This window comes from Osmia bicornis, chromosome 13, assembly GCF_907164935.1.
Source record: "Osmia bicornis bicornis chromosome 13, iOsmBic2.1, whole genome shotgun sequence".
Lineage (NCBI taxonomy): Eukaryota > Metazoa > Arthropoda > Insecta > Hymenoptera > Megachilidae > Osmia > Osmia bicornis.
In genome coordinates, this window is record NC_060228.1 from 1,685,795 (window position 1) to 1,708,494 (window position 22,700).

The 22,700-nt window shown below is 40.5% G+C and overlaps 1 protein-coding gene across 7 annotated transcripts in view; it reads right to left on the bottom strand.

The window, feature by feature from the left end:
• Positions 1 to 22,700, bottom strand: part of LOC114871777 (potassium voltage-gated channel protein Shal) — an 85,870-nt gene that overhangs the window by 4,294 nt on the left and 58,876 nt on the right. The window contains exons 4-6 of one of the 7 annotated variants that reach the window (XR_006829990.1): positions 14,737 to 14,889; positions 2,655 to 2,935; positions 1,662 to 1,707 (exon numbers count right to left, since the gene is read on the bottom strand). Coding sequence is in view for 5 of the 7 variants with exons in the window: in XM_029178132.2 (XP_029033965.1) it covers positions 2,825 to 2,935; positions 14,737 to 14,889 (264 nt within the window). In the remaining 2 variants the exon portion in view is untranslated. The other 6 variants (XR_006829991.1, XM_029178129.2, XM_029178130.2 and 3 more) reach the window with 6 other exon arrangements.

Genomic DNA, 22,700 nt, shown 5'->3' on the forward strand with positions numbered 1-22,700 from the left:
AATATAAAGATTGCCCGTCGTTATACAGAGTGTCCTATACAACTTAAGAGACTTAAAAACTTCACTTATCTTCGACCAACGACGAGCTCAACAATTTATTATTCGACTCAATCATCGACCTTCGTGTAATCCTTTTCGAAACACCTGATCAAGAAAAATGAGCGAAAGGAAGACGTGACAGCAATCTAGCTAGCAGACAAGCTATTTCCCCTCGCAAACTTTTGTCATCAGCATTTTTTTATCCCTCCAAAAGTAAGAAATTGTACAACTGTTAAAGAAAGAAAGCAGATAAATAAACTTCCAAGTTTTACCATGATTTCCTCTTTTTGTTTAAATTCAAAATTATTCAATTGTCGGCAATCTAAGCGCGATATTGCTGAATTGTAGGCTAACTAAAGAAAAGAAACCGAAACTAACAGCGGGTTTTCAAGCGACAAGGAGGGGAATGAAAAGTTGGATAAAACCAGGAAGAAGAAGATACGTGTTTTGCTTAGTTGCAGAGAAGAAGAGGAATCAGAGGGAAGCGATGAAGCATTGCTGGATCACCAATGCATAAATCAGAAGCCAGATCAAGAATCAGCCGCAACACGATGGATTCCAGTTAGGCACCATGCCAGATGGGTTCCGTGTCCGGAAGGACTTTTGCCGTTTCTCGTTGGGAAATGGATGGCTGCGATAGAAAGGGAAAGTTCGGGGGTTAGATCGACCAAAGTGTTAAGAAAAGAATAGGATAGAACTATCCATGGAAATATTGAATTCTTAGCAAAATTTAATTTTTCTATGCTTTAGAAAATAAGAATGAAAAAATGATCTGAATTTCTTTTCATAAATTCTATAAATAACAAGCGTCTGATTTAAAGTTTAAGGAAAAGGTATGAAGAAACATGGACAGTTCTTGATGGTATGGGAAAAAAAAGTGGAGAATTTATGATAGATAGAAAGTGTTGCGGTATCGGTATAAAGAAGCAAAGGAGAAGTGTTTCTCAGGGAAAGCAGACACCCAGAAGCCAATCCAGGGATCAGCCACCGCGACACGATATACTCTCGACCACCAAGGGGATGCATGGGGGAGGCCATCATCTGTCCTTCGTCCTGATCCTTCCGTCGAAGGATAAGAAAAGGTGCCTCATATTCTCCCATCGGTCACACAAGTATATTTTATAAACATCTTGGGAAATTGCGCGTGTGCACGCGATCGTACGCGTTCGTCGCACCGTGTAATATGTATGTTTGCATAGAAAAAGACATGTGTCCTGGGATCCGAGGGTTATTTCATCCCTTAACTCGATACATTTGCTATGAAAACTTTATTTTTGTTTTCCGACCGATAAATTTCATGTGAAACTTCAAATTAATATGCCATAAGTATTATTTTACAATACTTTTATGTCATGAAATTATGTTAAACAAATACCAATGGAAGAAAATGATAATATTCTTGAAAATATTAATAAATCCCCAATTCCACGTCTCGTTATAGAAACAACACATTACACACGAGAAACACATAGATCGTGGCAGGCACAAAATACACTTAGACGATATTCTTAACACAGTTATGTAAATGTACAATAATGATGATCGTGTCCAAAATTGTTGTCCAGGTAACACGGTTTTCTTTACCTTTTTCCGTACTTGTATACGGTCTCCATATACGAGCACCACTCTATCCTTGCTCTCGTTCGAGGTGAGCTGATAAGACAGGCTCTAAAATTGGACGTGATTTTCAGCGGGCCATTGTTTTGAAGCGCCGCGATTCAATATACATATATACACATATATCATATATTTTTTATTATTTTCAATACGACATTTCGTTCGTCATTCGTACACCATAGATTTGTATTTCGTTTTTATTTTTTTATTTTTTTTTCAATTGGTTCCATCGTTAGCGTGTATATTCGTTATCGTGTGAACGTTGTTTGTTCGAACGTCGTCCAAGCGTGCAAAAAATGGGCAAAAAGAAGAGAGAGCGGGCGAGAGATAGAGAGAGAAATCCACATCGGGGGTTCATTATGAATTTCGCATGGTTTCACGTGGACGAGTCGTTTATTCGATGTTTGTGTTCCATTTTTTTCCCCCAGTTGTTTCCATTTGTCATTTTTATTTGTTTTTTTTTTTTTGTTGTTTTGTTTTGTTTTGTTTTTATTTCCATGATAGAAGAACGAACGGATGAACAGAGAAGAAGATGCCAAGAAAAAGAGGGTGTTGATTCGCAGCGGGTAGGATGAGACAGGGACGTTAGTTTGATGACCAGCGACGATGATGATGATGATCGGTCGGAGTGATGCGATGTCATCAGTAGGTCCGGTTCCCATGTGGATCACGGCGGTCGTCGATGAACGGATGGCACGGAAATGAGGAAATAGAAGAATTTCATTGATTTAGAAGCGTGTACTTTACACTGTGTATGTCTTGTGTCAATTTTGATGCTTATATTATGTACATATATATTTTTTTTTATTTTGTTCTCGTTACGACTGTGTCGTTAACATTCCTGGCTCAGTGTTTTTGTTTCTTCCTTATCCTTTTCTACACTTTTTATTTATTTGTTTATTTATTTTTTTTTTTTTTTCATTGTATTCATCTCGTCCGAGTGTTTTTAGTGTGTCCGATCGACATGAAATTTGTCTGTAATACGCATCTCGTGTTACCTTTCCTTCTCGAAACGTGAGAGAGATAACATCTCCGTAAATCTGGTCTCTGTTAATTACTTTGTTCTACATCGGTCTGCTCTATCTCGATCTCGATTCATTTACATTTGGGATTCTGTAGGTTTTGGGCGTGGTTTAAGTCTAGACTGGCTAAGAAAGATTTAGGCCGTTCAGAACGAGGCCTCGACGAGGTAAGTCCCGTCCATCGCAGCCCCAGTCTGTCCCCCTTGGGCACCCGTTACTTGGGCCCTTGTCGCTGGGATGTACTGACTGTACGCCTGCTGAAATCCACACCACAAGCACACACTACATTGTTGCACGCTAAGCTCACCTACCCTAAATGTCTGTTCTACATCGACCATCTACCATCTATCTAATCGTCATTCTCGCAACCTAGTCCAAATACTATACCACGACACGGACAATACTTTCTCTACAAAGGTAAACGGTTAGGTCATTGTGAATTGAGCCTAACGAAAAAGGTCAGCTCATAATAATTAACGGGTGATAATTAGGTAGTGAGAGACACCGACCATTGGCCAGTGTTGGGGTACTATTTAGAGTTTTTTCGCTCTTTTTAAACCCTTTCGCGTATGCTATACTTCTGGTACAACGACTATCCCTACATGGATCGTCGATAGATCTGTCCTGAACCCTATTTCGACCAATCTAACCGCCAACAAATCGACGTCAGCTCGGAAGTCGAACAAAAGAGATACCTGTATATCCGGCTGCATCGTCTGCTGATGTTCGACTTTTTGGGAAAATTGATTAAACTAGGCCGTGGAGAAACTTCTCTCGGCTTGGACATAATGCCGTGTTCTCTGTCATCGGAGAATGGAGTCTAGGCAAACTTGGTCTTAATGTTTGCTCGTTTAACAGCCACTAGCTACGGGTAGTTTTAGTAGTCTAACGACGAGCATTGTTCAAGTGTCCGAGAGAAATGTTGTCTCGCTTGAAATATTAAGCAAGGAAATCCGATAGATTTATTCTTTTCATTTGTTTCGTTCTTCGAATATGAAATTTTTCACCGATAAAAGAATAAGTATCTCTTAGATTTTAACGACACAGGTGTTTCAAGTTGGACAAAATTCCACTGGAATAATGCTCGACAATCGTCACGCGAGCATCGATCATCCTGTTCCCGGTGTACCGTTCGAAAGTAACGCGAGAACTAATTTGCCCCCGTTAATTCAGCGTACGGACCAACTTCCGCCCGGAACCAGCGCAGCGATTCGAACTTAATCGTCGGCTTCAATTAAATTTAATTAATCCCTGTCCCGGCCAGCTGCGGACCTGGCACCATTTTCTACATTTTTCCAAATGTTAAAACGCGTTACGATCAACGAGCAGCTAGATTTTTTTCGCTCATAAACCATCGTAGAAAGAACTTAAATAGTAAACGAACGCTGTCGTCTTTCGCAAACAGCTTAATCTCGTAAACGTGTCTAGAGAGATTATCGATAAAAGATTCACTGAAAGAAAGTAGGTTAATTAGAAGTCGTTGATTGATAATCGATCGAGGAACGTCGCGAAAGTTCCTCGAACCGATCGAACAACCAAGAAGGACCATTGAGGTGTACAAGAAACGTCGTCTCGCGAAATACTAAAACCACCAGACAGGTCTTTGACCATTTATCAGAAATTGTACAGTAATATACGTTATCTACAGTGAGAGGCAAAAGTGAGTAGACACTGTTCAAAATAGAATACCTCGGTTAAAATTGGACTAAATAACTTGAGGTTTTTTGAGAAGCTATAAAAATTAATTCACTAAAATATGTATTTTCATCATTTCATCATAAGTAATCAAAATTTCTAAAAATCGCGATTTTCGGAAATTTTAATTACTTATAACTTATAAATGCGTTGACAGATCTAGATGAATCTACGAAAGACATATTTTAAATTTTCATTATAGACTCATAAAAAAGTTAAAAAATGACCATTCACTATTTTTTTCACGATTTCAACAAATTTTAATTTCTTAAAATGATGACAATACATATTTTAATGAATTAATTTTTATAGTTTCTCAAAAAAGCTCAAGTTATTTAGTCCAACTTTAACCAAGGTATTCTATTTTGAACAGTGTCTACTCACTTTTGCCTCTCACTGTAAATTTGCATCATGATTGGCCGGTCCAAAGGTTAATTAATCTGGCGATTTTAGTAAAATTTCCGCCTCGAAGGGTCACTGACACCGAGAGTTCTGAAAGGAAGGGTAAAGAGAAGAAACGAGCAAATTTTTCTTCAACTTTTTCCTCCCTTCATGAACAACTTTCGATTACATGAAAGAAAAACAGAAGGATATTAGAACACTTTGAACGATCTGTCGAATCGTGTCTGAAAGTCGTGAAGAGGTTCGCATTCAAAACAATCCAGAAAACAAGTGTAGAATATAAGGTGTTAAGTGTGCGAAAGAACGAGAGAAACAGACTCGATATAAAAAAGAACATAACCCGAAACGATACTAATAATTTTGTAACTAGCAAGCTTTCAGGGGGCAACGATCCAAAAATAGACAGAAAAGTGTTAAAACAAGACGTTGACTTTGGAGTCTTACCTTAAACGGGCGAGAACTGTTTCTACGGGACGAACCAGGCACACAACAGGTGCCAACAGTGTGTATGTAGGTAATATGTTACAAAATGTACAAATATATTTACAAATACACGTGGGAGGGTAAATTTGAAGGGTGAAATCTTTTAAGTAGATTTCTCTTTGAAATTTGCCCGCGTAGTTATCGGCGATATCCTCGAAATGTTTGCCGGCGTATTATAAAATAAAGGAAATTATATTGAAATTTGCAAAATCGAATCAGCGAGATATGAATTTTAGGGATCGAAGCCCTCGTTATTTTGTTCGCGAGGAGATCGTTGAAACGCGGTTCGCGGAACAGACCGGATGCTAATATTACCTCGTTCAGCAGGGCAATTAACAGGCCTGGATACGGCTCGTAAAAATTGACAAACGACAGCCTGTCTGCCGCGACGTTTACAACCGATCCATTGGCCACTTACCTGTTGAACGATAATTAATTTCACCGCGCGTTGGGACCGACGTCGACGCGAGGATACGATAGACGAGGTCGGAGAGCGTTTGATAATTAGTATGGCCTATCAGCTCGCTGACGCTTTGAAAATAATTACGAACACCGGAAGCTAACGGAATCGATTAATCACGGTTCGATTAATCATCAACTCGAGCCGTAATCGACGCGAGCCGACAGGCTGTTCCGTATTAATTCACGATCGAATCTTCTTGAGCCTAAAGGCCCAACCCTTTCATACCGGAAGAATCAATTTTCACGAATCTAGCTGAATCATGACCGACGAGGATTATCTACGTGATACACTGAACCAGCTGAATCAATCAATTACTTGTATTTAGTCAAGCTTTAACAGGTTGACACTGTGATCGTCGGTGTTTCATCCTTGCACCGTGGTAGAATTCGAATTTTGAAAACCAGGACTGTTTTAAGAAATAGTGAAAAACAATTTAGAAAATTATTTCTATAATAATTCAACTGGATGTACAGGTTCGTATACCGTAAATCTTCATCAGTCAGATACGGATTAATTGGGATTTTGCGTGGTCTGAAATGAATCTAACTTCAAATAGTGAAAACAGTAATTAATCAGACAGAATAAGACTTGAAATTTCAACGCAACACCCGTATTACAAATGGTTTAATTAAATTACGAGCAGGCTCTTCTCCAAAAGGAACACCTTCTCATGATATGTATCTTGCTTCTCAATCATCGAACCATTGAATAAAATATACACAGGTGACACGATCCACGTACATTATATACAATATATTTAATCGAACCAGCTGCATGTATATGTATATATATAGTGTCATATATAACGGAACCAATCAGTTTCCAATAACGATTAAGTGGAGCAAAACTTGAAGGGGCAGGGGGACAATAACGAACATCAACACCCAAAATAGAAGTCGACCGGCCTGAATATCGAGGCAGGTGCAAGCAACGCGTCCAAAAAGAAACTAACATCGAAATCTTATAAAACTTTTAATTATTTATTAACCCTTCCACTGCAAAAGAAATTTTTTGGTAATCGAGAGAGTTGATAAAAGTACTAATTCGAGTGCAATAAAAATTGATTTATTTATGATTTATTTTGCTATAAATTGAGAGGTTAGTCACCTAAATTTGTATCTGAAGCAATCTACAAAGTGAAAAGTTGCTTGCATCCCTCGACGTTTGGACCATTCGATTTCAAGAAGCAAAAGTGATCGAAGTTGAACTTTCACAGATCGTGACTTCCGTTAGCGAAAGAGAGGGGGAGAGTAAGGTAAAAATCTTTTGAAAAATAGGGTGATGTCGAAAAGACGGTGCTCGTTACTGGGCGAACGACAAAGTGAATTGACGGAGCTTTTCAGACGGACACTTAAGATTCAATTTTCTCTTGCCTGGCTGATCTGAAGTGGATGCTCCACTACGGGCTCTTGGTGTTCCTTTGGCTATGCATTATTCATGAAAGCAACTCGTGTTATATTATATATAATGTTCTAATCATAAAGGGACAATTAAATTCGACGCGACGTCATCGTGTCCGCGGCTCGGCGACATTTATCTTTCTTTATCCCCGTTCCATCGAGCAACGCGTTATAACGAAACTGATAACGAGACATTCGAGAGAATCGGGCTTGGTAGTTGAAAAGTTTCAGCAATTTTCGTGACGTTGCACTGCTGTATCCTCGCGACACATGTAATTTATTTATTCGAAAGATTGATGGGTGAAAAAATGAAATTTTACTTCAATACCTGGACTGTCACAGTAGAAAGAAGAATAATATGTCAGACACATCGACCGGAACAGTGAAAATAGCCAGAACTATTTTCGCAAACGATAATATGGATTGTTAACAATATTAGTAATCCAAATAAAGACATCTATATGAGTGTCACATCTTCAAATTGAAATAAAACGCAAAGTATTTGATTTTAATACAAAGTCTATTTTATGACATTAATTATGAAAAACAATATCATTCAACAGTCCTTCTCCGCTATTTTTTGCAAGCTTGATACGTCTGACCAAATTTAACGAACGAGTAATTTTTCACGAGGAGGAGACACCAATTGCCACCTAGATCGGATGATTTAACACCATTAGATTTTTTTATGGAGTTTATGGAATCCAAAGGCTACTGACGAGCTGAGCAACAAAATCACAGTTGCTATTGATGAAATTGAATTCCACTTGTGTGACGCATCAGGCTCGTGAAAAAAGCCGAGTAGGACATTTAAATAATATTGTCTTTAATAATTAATGTCATTCAGTAAACTTTGTGTTAAAATAAAGAAACCATAAATACAATCACATACTTTGCGTTTTATTTCAATTTGAAGATATGACACAGAATTTGAATAACCCTATATTTAAACACCTTATATTAGCAATATGAATATTTCGAAAGATGGAAAGGAACAAAAGCAATAAATCCTTGCATGTAATTTAATAAAACACTCTCTACGCTTTGGGAGAGATTTTTGGAGAAGAAAAATATATACGTTCCGAGCAAGGAAATTGGAGGTAAATTAAAACGTCACGAAAAGGAAAGAACAGATTCCATTTCTCTGTTGGAAAGGGAGGGTGAGCGCGAAATAATCCTCCGTTCCGACGCCTTCGCGAGCAGCTGGGAACCGCGGCAGAGAATCGCTGATCGTTTTTGCAAACGTTTCTACCACTCGTCGCTCATTCTGCACCAGCCATGCTGTACAGCACGCGACGACGCGTGCACAACTGCCAGTACTTTACGCACCGACCGAAAGAAAAAAGGAAAAATCCAGAAGAAACAAGTTGAAGAAAAAATTCCATTCGATCGACCTCCTTCATTTTTCAATATGCAACCAGTACCCTAAATATTCCTATTGCAGATAAATTTTGCAGTATTTTTTCATGATACTTTTTCACAAAGAATAAAGTACAGCTCGTGAATCTTTTGAAACGACGAGCTGTCGTTTTAGAAAAAGAAATTTCCTTGGTTTTTATCAAACCTTTTTCCCTACTCTATTAAAATATCCAGGTTTTATCGTTAGTTTCTGTACAACGAGGTTTCTCTTAATAAATAGTGCCTGAGAGTCAAATATTTTTCAATTGAAAGCATTGCGTGCGTTCGCATTGTGAAAATGTGTTCAAACACCGAACGAATTTATACTTCACAAGTGCTCTTATTGTCCAATAGCTGTTTGTCAAAATGGATCTTTTAAATTTATTAACAAATAATCATGCGTAGTACGGGAAGAATGGTAAAGTTACTTGGTCGAATCTGATCTCAGGTCACGTAAAAGAAAGATGGTCATTGAAAGAACAGCTGATGGACGAAGCGCGTGGCAAACGATCGAGGCGTGAAACACGACAGGGCGTCTTCTGATCCACAGAAGAAAGTTCGAAGAAGACCTCGAACCCTCGGGTGACGCACCTTGACGTCTCCCAACCACCGCGCGACACGTGTTATACACACGAGCGATCACACAAAACATATATACCTGTACGAATTACTTGTCTATGTACACCATCGTTCAAAAATATTCGGACTACAGAGGAAATTAGGTCTTCGTCGATTAACATTGAAAAATAATTCTTGGATTATCGATTGAACCTAACCCGGTTAACAGGGTTAAATATAATACTTTGAAGAACAACAAGATTTCAGCAAAGTTTCTTCGTTTCTTACTTACAGTTACTTCAAACTTCCCAAGAATATATTGTCCAGATACTTATGAACACCAGTGTACACAGGTATATACCTGCTGGACGTCCCTAAGGTCAAGGCTGACACATCGGTTGTACAACTTTCTAGTCGATAACTGTGCAAGGATGACTGTACACTCGTATGAATACCCGAAAAAAAGAAAAACGTAATCCACCTTGCTAAACCGCTTCTCCCTAAGTCCTTCCTGTCCGGTGATCCTCGGCCTTCCGTCAAGGATCGGCTGAGAATTTCTCTTCCGGACAGGAAACGCGAGGTTCGTCGAACGTCTGCAGCGTCGCGGTATGCTGAATCTCAAAAGCGATTTGTCCGTCGCTCACCTGCACGAAATAATCGAATCGATAGCAGAAGAAAAAGGACAGGGAAGGGACAGCACCGCTTGACATTTGAATTTTCACCTCTAAATGGCGGGGGAAACAGAAACGAAACAAAGAGGAAACAAAGGTGAAAGAAAGATGACGATATTGTTGCGACGTTATGGGAAGCCAGCCTAAAGAGAATAGTATTAAACGTGGTTTAAAATTAAATTTCAACGCGTTTCGTAAGTCTGGGTGAGAAATGAACCAATCAGCGTCGTTCAAGGGTTAACACACCCTCTGTAGATGCTTCCCGTGACACAACAATACGAATTGGTCCGTGCAGGTGTGCACGAGTGTCTCGTTTTCAAGGGTCTGAATCGAAGCTCGTTAAAGTTTCGTGAACGAAACGTACATAGGTAGTGCGCGTGGTGACGGTACGCGTCGCTGAAAATTAACAATTGGTTTGAAAAGTGAAAAACCGAGGACACAGAATATACTCTGTGTTCTCTCTCTCTGTTTACCGGGGCGTTTTCTGTCGCCATTTCAACGCTCTCTGTGCAGCATTGTACTAAACGGGATTCGTTCGGTGCAGCTCCCGCCAATCGCAGTTTTTCAATTTATATTTTATAATACTTTCTCGATCTTGAACGGATTCATTCGTGATTTTTGAAAGAGGGGACCAAGACGGATCGTAAAGGTTTCTTTCGAGCTTTGTAAAGTAGGTGCGTCGATTAAAAAATCTCAGCTTTCTTTATTTTTTTTTCTTTTTCTTGGATATCGTTCTCGTTTAAAGAATCTTTCGAGTTCTTTCTGGTTGAAAGAAAGTGATAGTCGCAGAATCGGAACGCTGACAGATCGCTGGAATGTGTGGCGAATTTCGTGCTTCCTGTCTGAAACGCTTCGTCCTTAGACGGATTAAGGGATTGCCGATTTATCTTCTATTCCTCGTGAAATAAATGAACAAGCTTGTATTTTGTACAGAGTATTTACACGAAGATAGGTAATTTTACTATTTTGCTGCTAAAGATGTTACTTGGTATTAATGGGAAATTTTGTTAAGCGATTAATTGCGAGATAATTAAAAGACGAATAATTAATCTAAAATACCCTGTACGTCAGCCAGTTTAATAGTCTCGTTTCTCGTACCACTTCGCTAAATGAACCGTTTCAATGTAAAGAGAGATTACCGTTTAAACCTGGATCAATATAATCTTCTAATCGTCGTATAAATCAACGACAATCCGCTGCAACCCTTAATCGTCGTGAAAAGTTGACGAATCGCCGTGGATCAAGGAACCCTCGCGCGATCTGCGAGGCTTTAGAAATTATTGAGAATCCGTATTTCGAGTTGGCTTGCATTACCAAGTTAATAAAATATACTAATAATAAATATGTAACAGTGATTTAAAACGTCGAGACGAATTTGTAAAGCTACAAAAATGTTAAATTAATCATTTTTATATAATAAAGATTAAAATGGACTCTATTGTACTATTCTATATAAAAATAAATAATCCAGTACGCCTTAATGTTAATCTCGTTCGCAAATAGGCAAAAAATGATTGAACAATTATAGCTTCGACGCAAGCCAGCTGAAATAGGAGTAAAAGTCGTCCTGAATCGAGGACACGAGTAATTAGTAATCGGTTAGACTCAGCTTATAAGTATATACAAATTCGTCCGATAAGCCACGTGAGCGCTGTGCTTTGTTCTTTATTACCGCACGAATTGCCTGAAATAATTCAAACATTCTGCGCGATTCCTGTCTCGATCAGCCTACCTATCTAAAGAAGGGTACCTTAAAGCTATTATTAGGCCCGAAAGCACTTTGATATATAATCAGCTTGATGCCCGAAACTCTGCCTTGACCAAAAGGAAGATCAAACGAACGAATCGTCGACCGTACGATGACTTCGACCGGAAAACTCTTTCGACGACGACCATTGGACAAGGTCGAGGGAAGTTAACAGCCCATCGAGAAGGAGCTTGGTTCGCTTCTCAATCGCGAGATATCAGAATGAAGTTTGTGCGGAATCGGACGAGAAGAAAGGCGGGCGGGCACGAGCTCGGGCAGGTTTTCGAGTTTTAATCTAAAAATGGAAGACGTAGGGTAGGGCCGACGAGCGGCGAGGTTTGACCTAAACAGGGACCGTAATTATCGATCCCCTTCGATTTCGATTCAACCTGTAGAGAGGTCAAGATCTTCGATGCGCGTTCTTTCGACAGAACGATCGCGTGGCTTTCGAGACAATAATTAACAAACTTTCGATAGCCTTTTAAGTAAACTGTAAATGTCGGCCAGCAACGGACGTCCAGTACTCGCTGGAAGATTACGAAGTTGTAAAAAGTAAACGGAGCAGGATAGAGAATTGAAAAATGGCGCTCGTAACGAGATAGCACAGGAACGACACTTAATGGGAATTCGATGGAGTCTCGTCCTGGATCCACCAGCAGACAGGATCATTTATCACTTCTCATTTTCCCTCGTTAACGTCGTCTCCCGCTACGAGAAGCCTGATTTACGAGTCGACGGTGGTTCGTAAACCACCTTGGTCGATACACGTCCAATTCGCGATATCGCGACACATTTAACACGAAATAAGTCACTCGAATTTACCGTATTATTTTTCTAACACTCTCCTTCAACTTTTCAACTTTCAAACTTATACGATCACGAGCCACGCGATCAATTTGTTTTGTTCGCGAGACGGTCACATCCCTCGCTGAGAATTCACATTGCGATTCATCGAGGATGGAACGGTCCTTTGAAGATCTCTTGCTACATTATACAGGAAAAGACTAGAAGACTCGAAGAAAAGGCCGCTCGACTGTGAGAAGAGGTAATTCTAAGGACGATCTACGAGTTCTCGAAGAGACCTAGCAAATTATTTCGATCGGTACACGCTGGACTCGATCGAGTTCAGACGGTTGTTCTCTCTTTGTTTCTATCGGAATTACTACGACATCGATTTAGAACTTGCCATCAGAAGACACGATAAGGCTAAATAATTTCAGTTAGACCGATCGAACGCTGGCCTGACGTCTCTAACGATCCAGCAGTCTAGAGCTAATCTACGATAGAATCTCAGTATCGTCTGAGATTACCCTGAAGGAACAAAATCGTTGCACGAAGGGTGCCAAGTTGAACAGAGCTGGTATAAAAAAAGGTGAACAGCAAGGTCGATTCAAGGAATACGCGTGAAAAGCGTTACGAGTTTGTTCTCCGTCCAGTTGGACGGATTTTTGGAAAAGTCTCCAAACACGGACAGTCTCGAAGAATAGGCCACGTGCTTTTTTCTTTATTATATTTATTAAGTTTGAAACGAGAGCAAGCTGAGGATATCGAACGAAGAGGAGCCACAGCTGCAGCTTCGCTAGACGGAAGCGTAAAAACGATAAACTGAACCGTCGATTGCTCGAGAAAGCATTCGCATCCATTTGCATCTCCTTTGTTTCTTATTCTGTTCGCTGAATCGCAAACTCGTTTTACTCGCCTCCATTATTCAGCGGATTCTCCTTGTCTCGCAGTAGATAGAAGAGAAAATTCTTCGATGCCTTCCCCATCCTTGAAGGTTTATCTAGCTCTTATCGAGCGTACAGAATGATCCGCGCGTAAGTGCATCGGCGCGAAGATAAAATAGCAAGAATATCACCGTAGATAAAGAGAGAAAGAGAGCACCAATTCGAAATTCGAAGCCTAACTGGCAGTGCTTGAGGGAGACACGAAGCCCAAAGGGGTCGTGCTTAACAACCGGGATTCGATGTCACGAACAACCACCATATTTCTTTTCTACAGTCTACAGCCTCGAATCGTTCGAGTACCTTGTTACCTTCTAGCGTAGCACTCGATAAATACCTATATTGGCGAGTACTAGCCTTCCCTAGGGAAAAAGCCGATGTAGGGGAAAAAGCCCCCGCCATTCGATACTGCATATTATACCCCGTTCACGCGATGCGAATATTCAATTTAATATTCATTTCGAAGCGAGCTGATATAAAATGGGTGATCGACTCGATTCGACCCTCGTTTGTTAAGCTGCTTATACTTATGTTCTTAGGGTGGGAATTAGTCATCGAATCCCAGTAATCAGTCTCCAAGCACCTGAGAACCTAATCGATCGGAAAAATCATCGAGATCCAGCCTCTGGAAAGGGCAAGCACTTGTATCCTTATATTGGAACACAAACTTTTTGTTCTAGCACCAGATTGAAACGCAGTCGCATCTTTGATCGAGACAGTTTGTTCGAACGAGAGTTATGATTAAGGTGATCGACAAGAACCGATAGATCGTAGGTTTGATTCTTCGTTATCGACGAAGAGGAATAAACGATCTTGAGACCTGTTCGCAACTTTCTTTGACGTTATTAAAATTCTCAAATAGACTGAGGATCACTGAAGACCAATCGATCAGTCCGTGTTTGCACTGACTGCATCTTAAATCCCTCGAGGATATGGAAGGCTCAGTCTTCTGCTGATACATCTCGTCGAATCGAGACGAACAAACATATCCTTATCTAACTCGACATCGATCCTCCAACGACAAACAACGTAAAGTGTAGACCGATCTCTTCGCGTGATATGATTTATGCTCGCTATAAGTGTTTCGAGTATCACTGCACCAAACTGGAGCGAACGACTAGTATCGTTTTCAAAAATGAACCAAATTAAACGAACCTTCCGAATAACTCACCACCAAAAGAGCGTAACCTCGATATCTGGATATCTTGGATATCTCGATAGACAGGTGAAAGGAATATCGAGCTAAAAAATCAATTGGTCAATGGATTAAGAACGGCTGTCCCGAGCCCGGCTCACACCCTTGTCTCGTTGTACGGGCTGGACGAACTGGTGCCCTGGCGACGTGACCGATCATTGTCACCGGGCACGTTGAACGCGACATTGGGCACCGTGGTTGGGTCAACCGGTTGATAATGCACCGACTGTCCGGTCGGCTGCGATTGGTGAGAGTGGGAGGAAGACGAGGGTGGACCCTCGCTTATAGAGGTCGTCGAGGCGAGAATACGGCGACCGCGTACCTGGTAACGTTGGGGATAGCAGCGGCCGCAGCAGGCGTGCAGCAGGCCGCCCCTCGAGGCAGTGCTGTGCGCAGGGGAGGTCAACGGCGACGGTGAGCCCGGCCTCTTCGGGGCACCGTTGTACGGCACCTCCATCTCCACAAACTCGCGATCCTGTAACAAACATATTCGTCTGTTGCAATATCGTTTGAAATGTGCAGGAAGAACAATTTTCAGTATTCTTGAGTAAAATAGCAAATTGGACAGTGATTCTTAATCCTTTTCAGATCACCCAAAGGTAGCCGCTGGTAAAATTTATTTATTTTTTATTTTTTGTTAGAGTCTTACTACATTTAGACTTTTAGACAGTCAGAAAAGTTGGTTTTGTGAAAGTTTGAGATTTTTGTAATGTGTTTCTTTTGATTTATTTCAGTTTGAATGTTGCCGATTTTACGCAAATTACAATATTTAGAGAGTAGTAAAGTAGTCTCACGCGAAGACATCACCCCAAAAAAACCTGGAAGATGAGTCTTAATTTTTTGAGAAATATCTAGTTCTAGAATTGAGATTTTGTGCTATTACAACTTTTTCAATTAGGTTTTTGAGCTATTTCCTTCAGAATATACCAAAATGTGCGCTGAACATAAAGTATAGTATGTTTCATGCAGATTAATGCGGTTTTTGTTTGAACTCGATATCTTTAAGAGCAAGGAAGTTATTACAATGTCCGCAAACCTCGAAAATGTGCAAAATTGTCAGCCGCTCAAGAAAAAATGAATCATCTTAAAAATAAATCAACCATCATTTCTGACTGTCTAAATATAGTAAGAGTGTGAAAGAAAAATAAAAAATAAATAAATTTTTTCTAGCGGCATTTTAATTTTGTACTGGGTGATTTAGTATGGATTGATCCCTTTTCAAAATCACGAAACATTTACAATTTCAAAAGATTTTTGCAGAACACGATCATAAAATAGTATATATATCTTTTATATTGCATAATAAATAAAAATCACATACGTAACAGGTTACATATCGGTCAATAGCAAAAAAAAGGATCAAAAGATTGTCACAGCACCGGTTAAGAACCACTGAATTAGACAGTCCAAATTATAGCTGAATTCTTATGACTGTGAGAAAATGGATGCAAATAAAAAAGCTGCACGAGTGCGATACCGTTGTATAAGCATTGTAAAAGAACTTGTTAACATTCATGGTAACAGAAAATTCATAGTGGTTATTGTTGAAGATAATTAGACTGGTAAAACGGAAGATAGAAGTGTACGTATTACAAGTGTTCTCTGTTAACAAACGGAAAAGAATAAAGGTTGCAACTCGTTTCGCTTGTTTAATACATCGTGCCGAGTTTTTTTCTAGATCAAGGGTGGAACGCTTTTTACTTTTAATCGGAGATATAGTTCCAACAAAGCACACCCTGTAACTTTACCGCCTCGTAATTTAACGTCAAAACTTTCGATCCCACTCGTTCGAAGTTTTATAATCTGCAATGCCTCACCGGATATTCTCCTCGCCTGTGAACTTCACAGTTCCCTTTTCCCCACAAAAGAAACTGTACCCTATTCTACGGGATCGCTAAACAACCTCTACAATGTCTATACACATCCAACTACTCCTTTATCCATTTTTAATCAGCTACCGATGCGGCTAAGTAGATTGTGCACGTTATTGGTCAGCCTCAGCCAATCCCAAGCAAACGTTGACCAATAAAAACTCTACAATTTTCTCGTAAAGTCTGGCATTTTACGTTAACACATTTGAAAAATCATTCCACCTAATAAATATCGTGGTATGATTGTTATGCTGTAACTATAATTATTCGGAACACGATTGTTTCATTTTTTAATTTCAACTTTCCACTTGCTACCTTATCAAATTAATTAGAGCGTGCTAAATGTACGATCATTTACTTTAAAATGTACGCCTTCCAACTGTTACTTTACGTTAATAATATAATGGTAATGCTATTTTAAATTTTTATTCCCTGTTCCCTTTTCATTAGACAGGATATTTTAACGTGGAAGGTATTATACTTTCCATGAAGGAACGAAAAAAATTGATTCGCCAAGTAGAGTTTAATTAAAGGATCTTTACTTTTAATCAGACTTATCGATGCCCTCGAGTAGATTGTACTATGTAACCGCGTAGGCTGGCTGCAAGTAGAACGAGAACGTGCTTTGTCAGCCATGGATCCTTTCACCATCGAGCACTTTACGTTCGACGAAAAGAATCAATTGACGATAACGAGACGTTGATTCGATTCTCCTTCGCTGAAGCTAACTTAAATCAATCAGATGCAATTTTATTAATTTATCTATTCGTTCAACACATTTTCATATTTTTCTTTATACACGCATCAAATGTTATAAATAGAAAATGGACCAACCGCGTCATTTGTACGGTTATTTATTTACAAGCTTATCCGTTAAGTTTGAAACAAATGCCATTTGTTAATAAAATAAAATATTATCGCTGTAATGTGTATGCGAGGTCGGATTTTAAATAACGAACAAGCAACTTTACGTACGAAGTTATTCTTTACGAATGGTAAAAATAAATGGTGAAAAAAAACATCTAGAAGTCCGTGAAAAATTATTGTGAGAATAAAAAGCCGAATAAATTCGCGATTTAACGAACGCGAATCGTGGAGAGACCGTTTTCTAGCAAGTCTCATTGTTGTCGGAAGAACTTTGATCCGTCGAGTATTACTCGAACCGTGTTGAAAGTTGTTTCTCGACTCAAATTACACAGCCGAAGGCAGAGTTCGCATTTGTTGCCGTGACCCGTGCATTTCCGGCTTGGTTTGGCCTCACCAACGTAATAATACCTGAAATAACGTTACGCCGAGTCGGTTCGAGTCGTGACCCTGTCAGGACTCGGCTGCCATTCTGTTCGCAGTTAACTTACCGAACAAACGCTTGAAAATAAATTGACGTGGACTGGCGAGCGAGCAGGCCCTGCTTTGTATCTTTCTATCTCAGAATCCCGCGAGGAATTTTACACACGCGACTGTCGGCAGTGTTTCAATTCCGAAATGCAAACTGCATCGCTATACAGTACATTTACATATGCGACGTATAACATTCTTTTCTCAATAAAATATAGAGAAGAATGCATCGAGTTTGTTTTCTAGAAAGAAGAACGTGTCGTGCAGCGGATAACTGCTGCAACAAGCAGCACTGAAATTCTTTTCGAGTGATTTACAGAAAAGATTGCATGACTGCTCGATTTCAGAGGATCGAATCTTCTTCGCCGTAGCTGTAAAGAGGCTGCACTCACGCGATTGACGTCGAGATCACTCGATAACCCCCTTTTCCTAGCAATCGAGTACCGTTTCCTTTGGGATCTCTACGATCGGTATCCTGAACATTCGATCGTTAACAAATCGAAATTGTACGATCCAAAGTACCTTTTCACGATTATGAGCATCCACGTATCTTTCTATACTCTGTCCAACGTAAGAATAACCTCGGTTCGCGCATGGATTGGATAGCAGGAGGCGCAACGACGTCCGAAGCCCCCACTTAACCGCATACGTTCTTCTCTTTTTTCATACGCGGTGACAATTAATTCCTTATACATACACCGATATCGCCCCCAATTTGGGCGGTACCGTTATCAGTAAGAGACCGGTAGGAATAGAGTCGCGCGACGAGTCGTATTAGTCTAAGGCGCGAGGGCCTTAGTCCTCGATGCACCTCGGGCGCGTGCCGTATGAATCGTATCCCATGGGTGACATGGAAATCTATTGATACGAGGGTAGCCCCAATGCGCCCTGAGAACTTCATACGGCATGCGCCTGAGGTGCCTCGGGGACTAAAGGCTGGTTTAGACACGACTAGTAATTTAGTCGAGTAGCGAGTAGCTACTTACCACTAAACCGTTTAGCGCATAGAAAAGTGTCCGGACTAGAACAGTTGAGCTTTGAAAATCGAGAGTACAAGGTATATCGCTTGACTACAGAAATGGGTCCGGACAGGTCTGTTCGGAAGCCTAGTTAGTGGTGGGGGAAGCCTAGTTAGTGGTGGAGGAAGCCTAGTTAGTGGTGGGGGAAGCCTAGTTAATGGTGGGGGAAGCCTAGTTAGTGGTGGGGGAAGCCTAGTTAGTGGTGGGGGAAGCCTAGTTAGTGGTGGGGGAAGCCTACTCGACCAGAAAAATCCAATGAAACGGATCTATTCGACTAAATCGTTTTACTAAACTACTCGACTGAACTGTAGTGTCCATACATAGCAAATTACTAAATTATTCGCCACTCGACTAAATTACTAGCCGTGTCTGAACCAGCCTTAAGGCCCTCGCGCGGGGAGGAAAGGGGCGTAGCCTAAGAAAACTGGCCGAAAAGAGCAGTTAATTCCAAGCCCTGATCTATAAGATACAATCGAAAATATTGAATGACAACCTTTAAACAGTTCGCGCGGCATTGAAACGCCGTCGGTTTTCCATTTGTCCTTTTCATTCGATCCACTGACCCGTGGAGGCATTTAAATTTCATGAATCCGATATAATCCAGGACACAAGTGTCCCGGAAAATTCGGATTATTTTACAGGGACGGTAGACAGTGAGAGAAAGGTTTATTCCAGTGTGAGCAGGCAATTCGTGAAAAATGATGGTCCGTTGAAGGCGTCGAGGCGAAAGAAAAACGAGACGTTTTTCGCGGTTGACTGTTTCAGTTTCGAATAACTGGTAAACGATTCTGAAAACCCGGGCAATCCACGTTTGTATCTTGAAACAAGTTGGAATTTCTCAATTTCTTTCTCGCTCAGATAAATTCGTCTTTATATAATCCTCGCGATGGCTGGTTGAGCGTGTAAATAAAACGAATCGACAAAGGCTTCGTTTCGATCTGCGCTCTCTCGTTATTTCAAATCCTTTGAGAGTGTCGTCGATCGTTACAGCGTTTAGTAATTAATTTACTGCATTTAGTATAAGCCTGTATCGATGAAAAGTTTTTAGACGATAGGGTTTTGTGAAACACAGTCATGTACGTGTGAAAGTTTGTTTGAAAGCAGTAACTTAGACGGTTCTTTGTCGCATAGTGGAGCAAGGATACATACACGCGTTCCACTTTGATCAATGGACAAAAGGGAAGCTGCGGTTCGGCACCTAGCCGGCTCTGTGCGATCAATCTTTTCTTCTGCACCGGCTCAATTTGTACAAGACCGGTAAAGACAATACGGGCTTAGCTAGGCGAAGAAAAACCCTCTTTGTTCCTCCACAAATCAGTTTTTGCAACAACCACTCAGGAGTAATGGTCGTGAACACGAACCCTTTCTTATTCATCGTATGGAAGTAGCTACTTACTTAAGGGAAAGGAAGTAACCAATTTCATGATTTTCAATTTATCAATGATTCGCAAGTGAAATAGTAAAATGGTAGTAATAAATAGTAAACAAAGAATAGTGAATTGAAGCATCGAATACGTGCTGTTGTTTTTACCGAGTGAACGAAAGTGTTAACTGAATGCAAACGAATGATACCAAATAACATTACTATTCCGTTGAATCGTTGGTTTGTTTCGTTCGTAAGGTACACAATTCCATCACTGTTGGCGTTAGAAAATAGAAACACAGGGCCTCGAGCGTGCGATCCGTCTAAAAAAGAAATCGCACAGAAGCCGGCTCTCTATAAACAGAACGGCGTCGCTATTTTCGTACGGTGGAATTGTAATACGGCGCTTATAAACGTACTGACCTCTCCAAGATACTACTGACGCGGGACGTGACACCATTTTAGAGGGCTACCAATTGCGCCTTTTATTTAGCGCAACCATTGATCCACCTAAGCCGTGCGATCCAGCTGCGCGTGTTTAAATATAAATTAAAATAAATTCATCGGTAGCTCACCTCGTTTCGCATTAATAGCTCTCTGAATTCTAAAGCAATACTCTATCTCCCTCTCTAACGTCGCGAGTGAAGCAAAACTCGTGTCACTTATAGAGTTAACACTGTACATCCTTTTCTAACGATAAGAATTAACGATTACCTGGTCGCTTTGCAATGTATAGTCTTATAGGGGGATAAAGTTCAGCTGATTAATGAATAATGACTTGCGAAAGAAGCACATTTGTCATTCGCATACCTACCAGTCAACTTACATTCCCAGGAGTACATTATTATTTGAAAAAGTTTCCAATTCTACGATAAAGCTTATCACTCTCACGGTCACGTTTTTAAAGTTGAAGCTCGTAAGGATTTATAATTGACACGCTGATCAGGTGCGATAATTAAAATAAAGAAATTCGATGGTTTCAATTTCGATCGCTCCGGATTGTTTCGAAACGGTGAGAAAGATGGACACCGGCAGGGGCGGCACCGTTTTAGAAATGCAAGACGTGGCCAGAATGGATATGCATTCCCCGGTTAATAGAGGCAGCGATCACCGTTCGTAAATCCAGCTGGGTCATCCTCGTGCCCCATAAATAACTCGTCCACGGCAGCCGACTTGACCCCTTGTCGCCATTTTATGGATGTCCCTACCTTAACCAAACGTTCGTCCCATCCTATTTCGCGGGATTACTATGAAACGGACACGTCCGATCCAAGAAAAGATCACAACATTTCTTCCCTTCGTTTCCTTAGCGAATCGAAACTGAAGTAAACTCCTGCCGTCATTTATTATAAAAATTATAAAAATGATAAAAGAGGATTCTAGAAGATTAGAAACTGAAAATAGTACACAAGAAAAAGCAGGAAACCTTTCAGTTGATTAAAGATCCCAATCCACTAACCCAGATGTTCAAAGTATAACACCGAAGAAATCCTGAAGGATCAAAATTAAAATGGTTCCAGTGTTCGCAGCAGAATCGGAGAAACACGGATGGCTGAATACCCGGTTGCGTATGCATCGCTCGGGCCGAAAAACGGTGACACGGCCTGGCCACTCGTGAATTTAATATCGTCCAGCTGGAAATAAACGTGCCGGAAAGGACGAGAACGTCGCGAGAGAAAACCGGGACAGAGAAAAAGGAAAATTCGTGCGGGCGGATGAAGACGGGCAAGAAATCGTGACCCAACCAAACTGTGCCTCCAGTTTCGCAAGATGAAGAAATGCGAGAATTTTTTCAAGAATATCAATTATTAAAAATTATTAAAGTTGCCTAATGTAAAGGCTGTTTTAATAGCTATAAGCAACGAGAGGTGTCACATTTTCAAGGCGAAAAAAACACTTTCTTCCGCGAGGTTGGCGCCGCTACGCTTGTGCCACGCGAGTCGGAAAATCTGATGGGGCTCTCCGCTATTGTTGGACCTCTTTAACGCCGTTTCCCGGCTATAATTAATCCCCGGGTGTGACGTCTCGCCCCGACGACTCCGATCCCCGATGAGATTCGATCGAGGCCGACCACGACCCGGAAGAAATCAATACACCGACACTGTCGACGACACTGTCGCGTCACGCCGATTGGCCGCTTACGATACTCGCGAGCAAGCTGCGCAACACGATATCCCTTTTCAAAGATTTTTCTCCTTGAGAAATCGTTTCTGTATCTTTGTTTCGATGATGGATTTTATATTAGACGTGTACCGTGATCTCCGGGAACCAAGTGTCTCTACGTCGTAAAGAGGATCAAAGTCCTCGAGAGGATACAGCTTGTTTCGCCCGTTTTGTGTTGTAAATGTATTTTTGGGAACACACGTATGTACAGAATGACTCACTATAATTTAGCACCTTAAACAAGCGCCACAGTGTTGATATTACAAAAAAAAATACACAAAAACGTTTATGTTTAGCGTGGATATTTAAAATAGCAAATCATTGAATGAGATTTAGCATCTGTTAGGAGAGCAAGTGATCGAATCCGCCCCGTTCCGTGTAAAATTGCGAAATTTTAAAGAAAAAAGGAAATTTGCAAAATAAAAGATTTCAATTAATATAAATTTAAAGTAGATCTTCGCGTTTAATGATACGATTATGGAATTCATTCTTTTTTTCTCATATTCATTCAGCTACTCGCAGAAGGGGGTGTTGA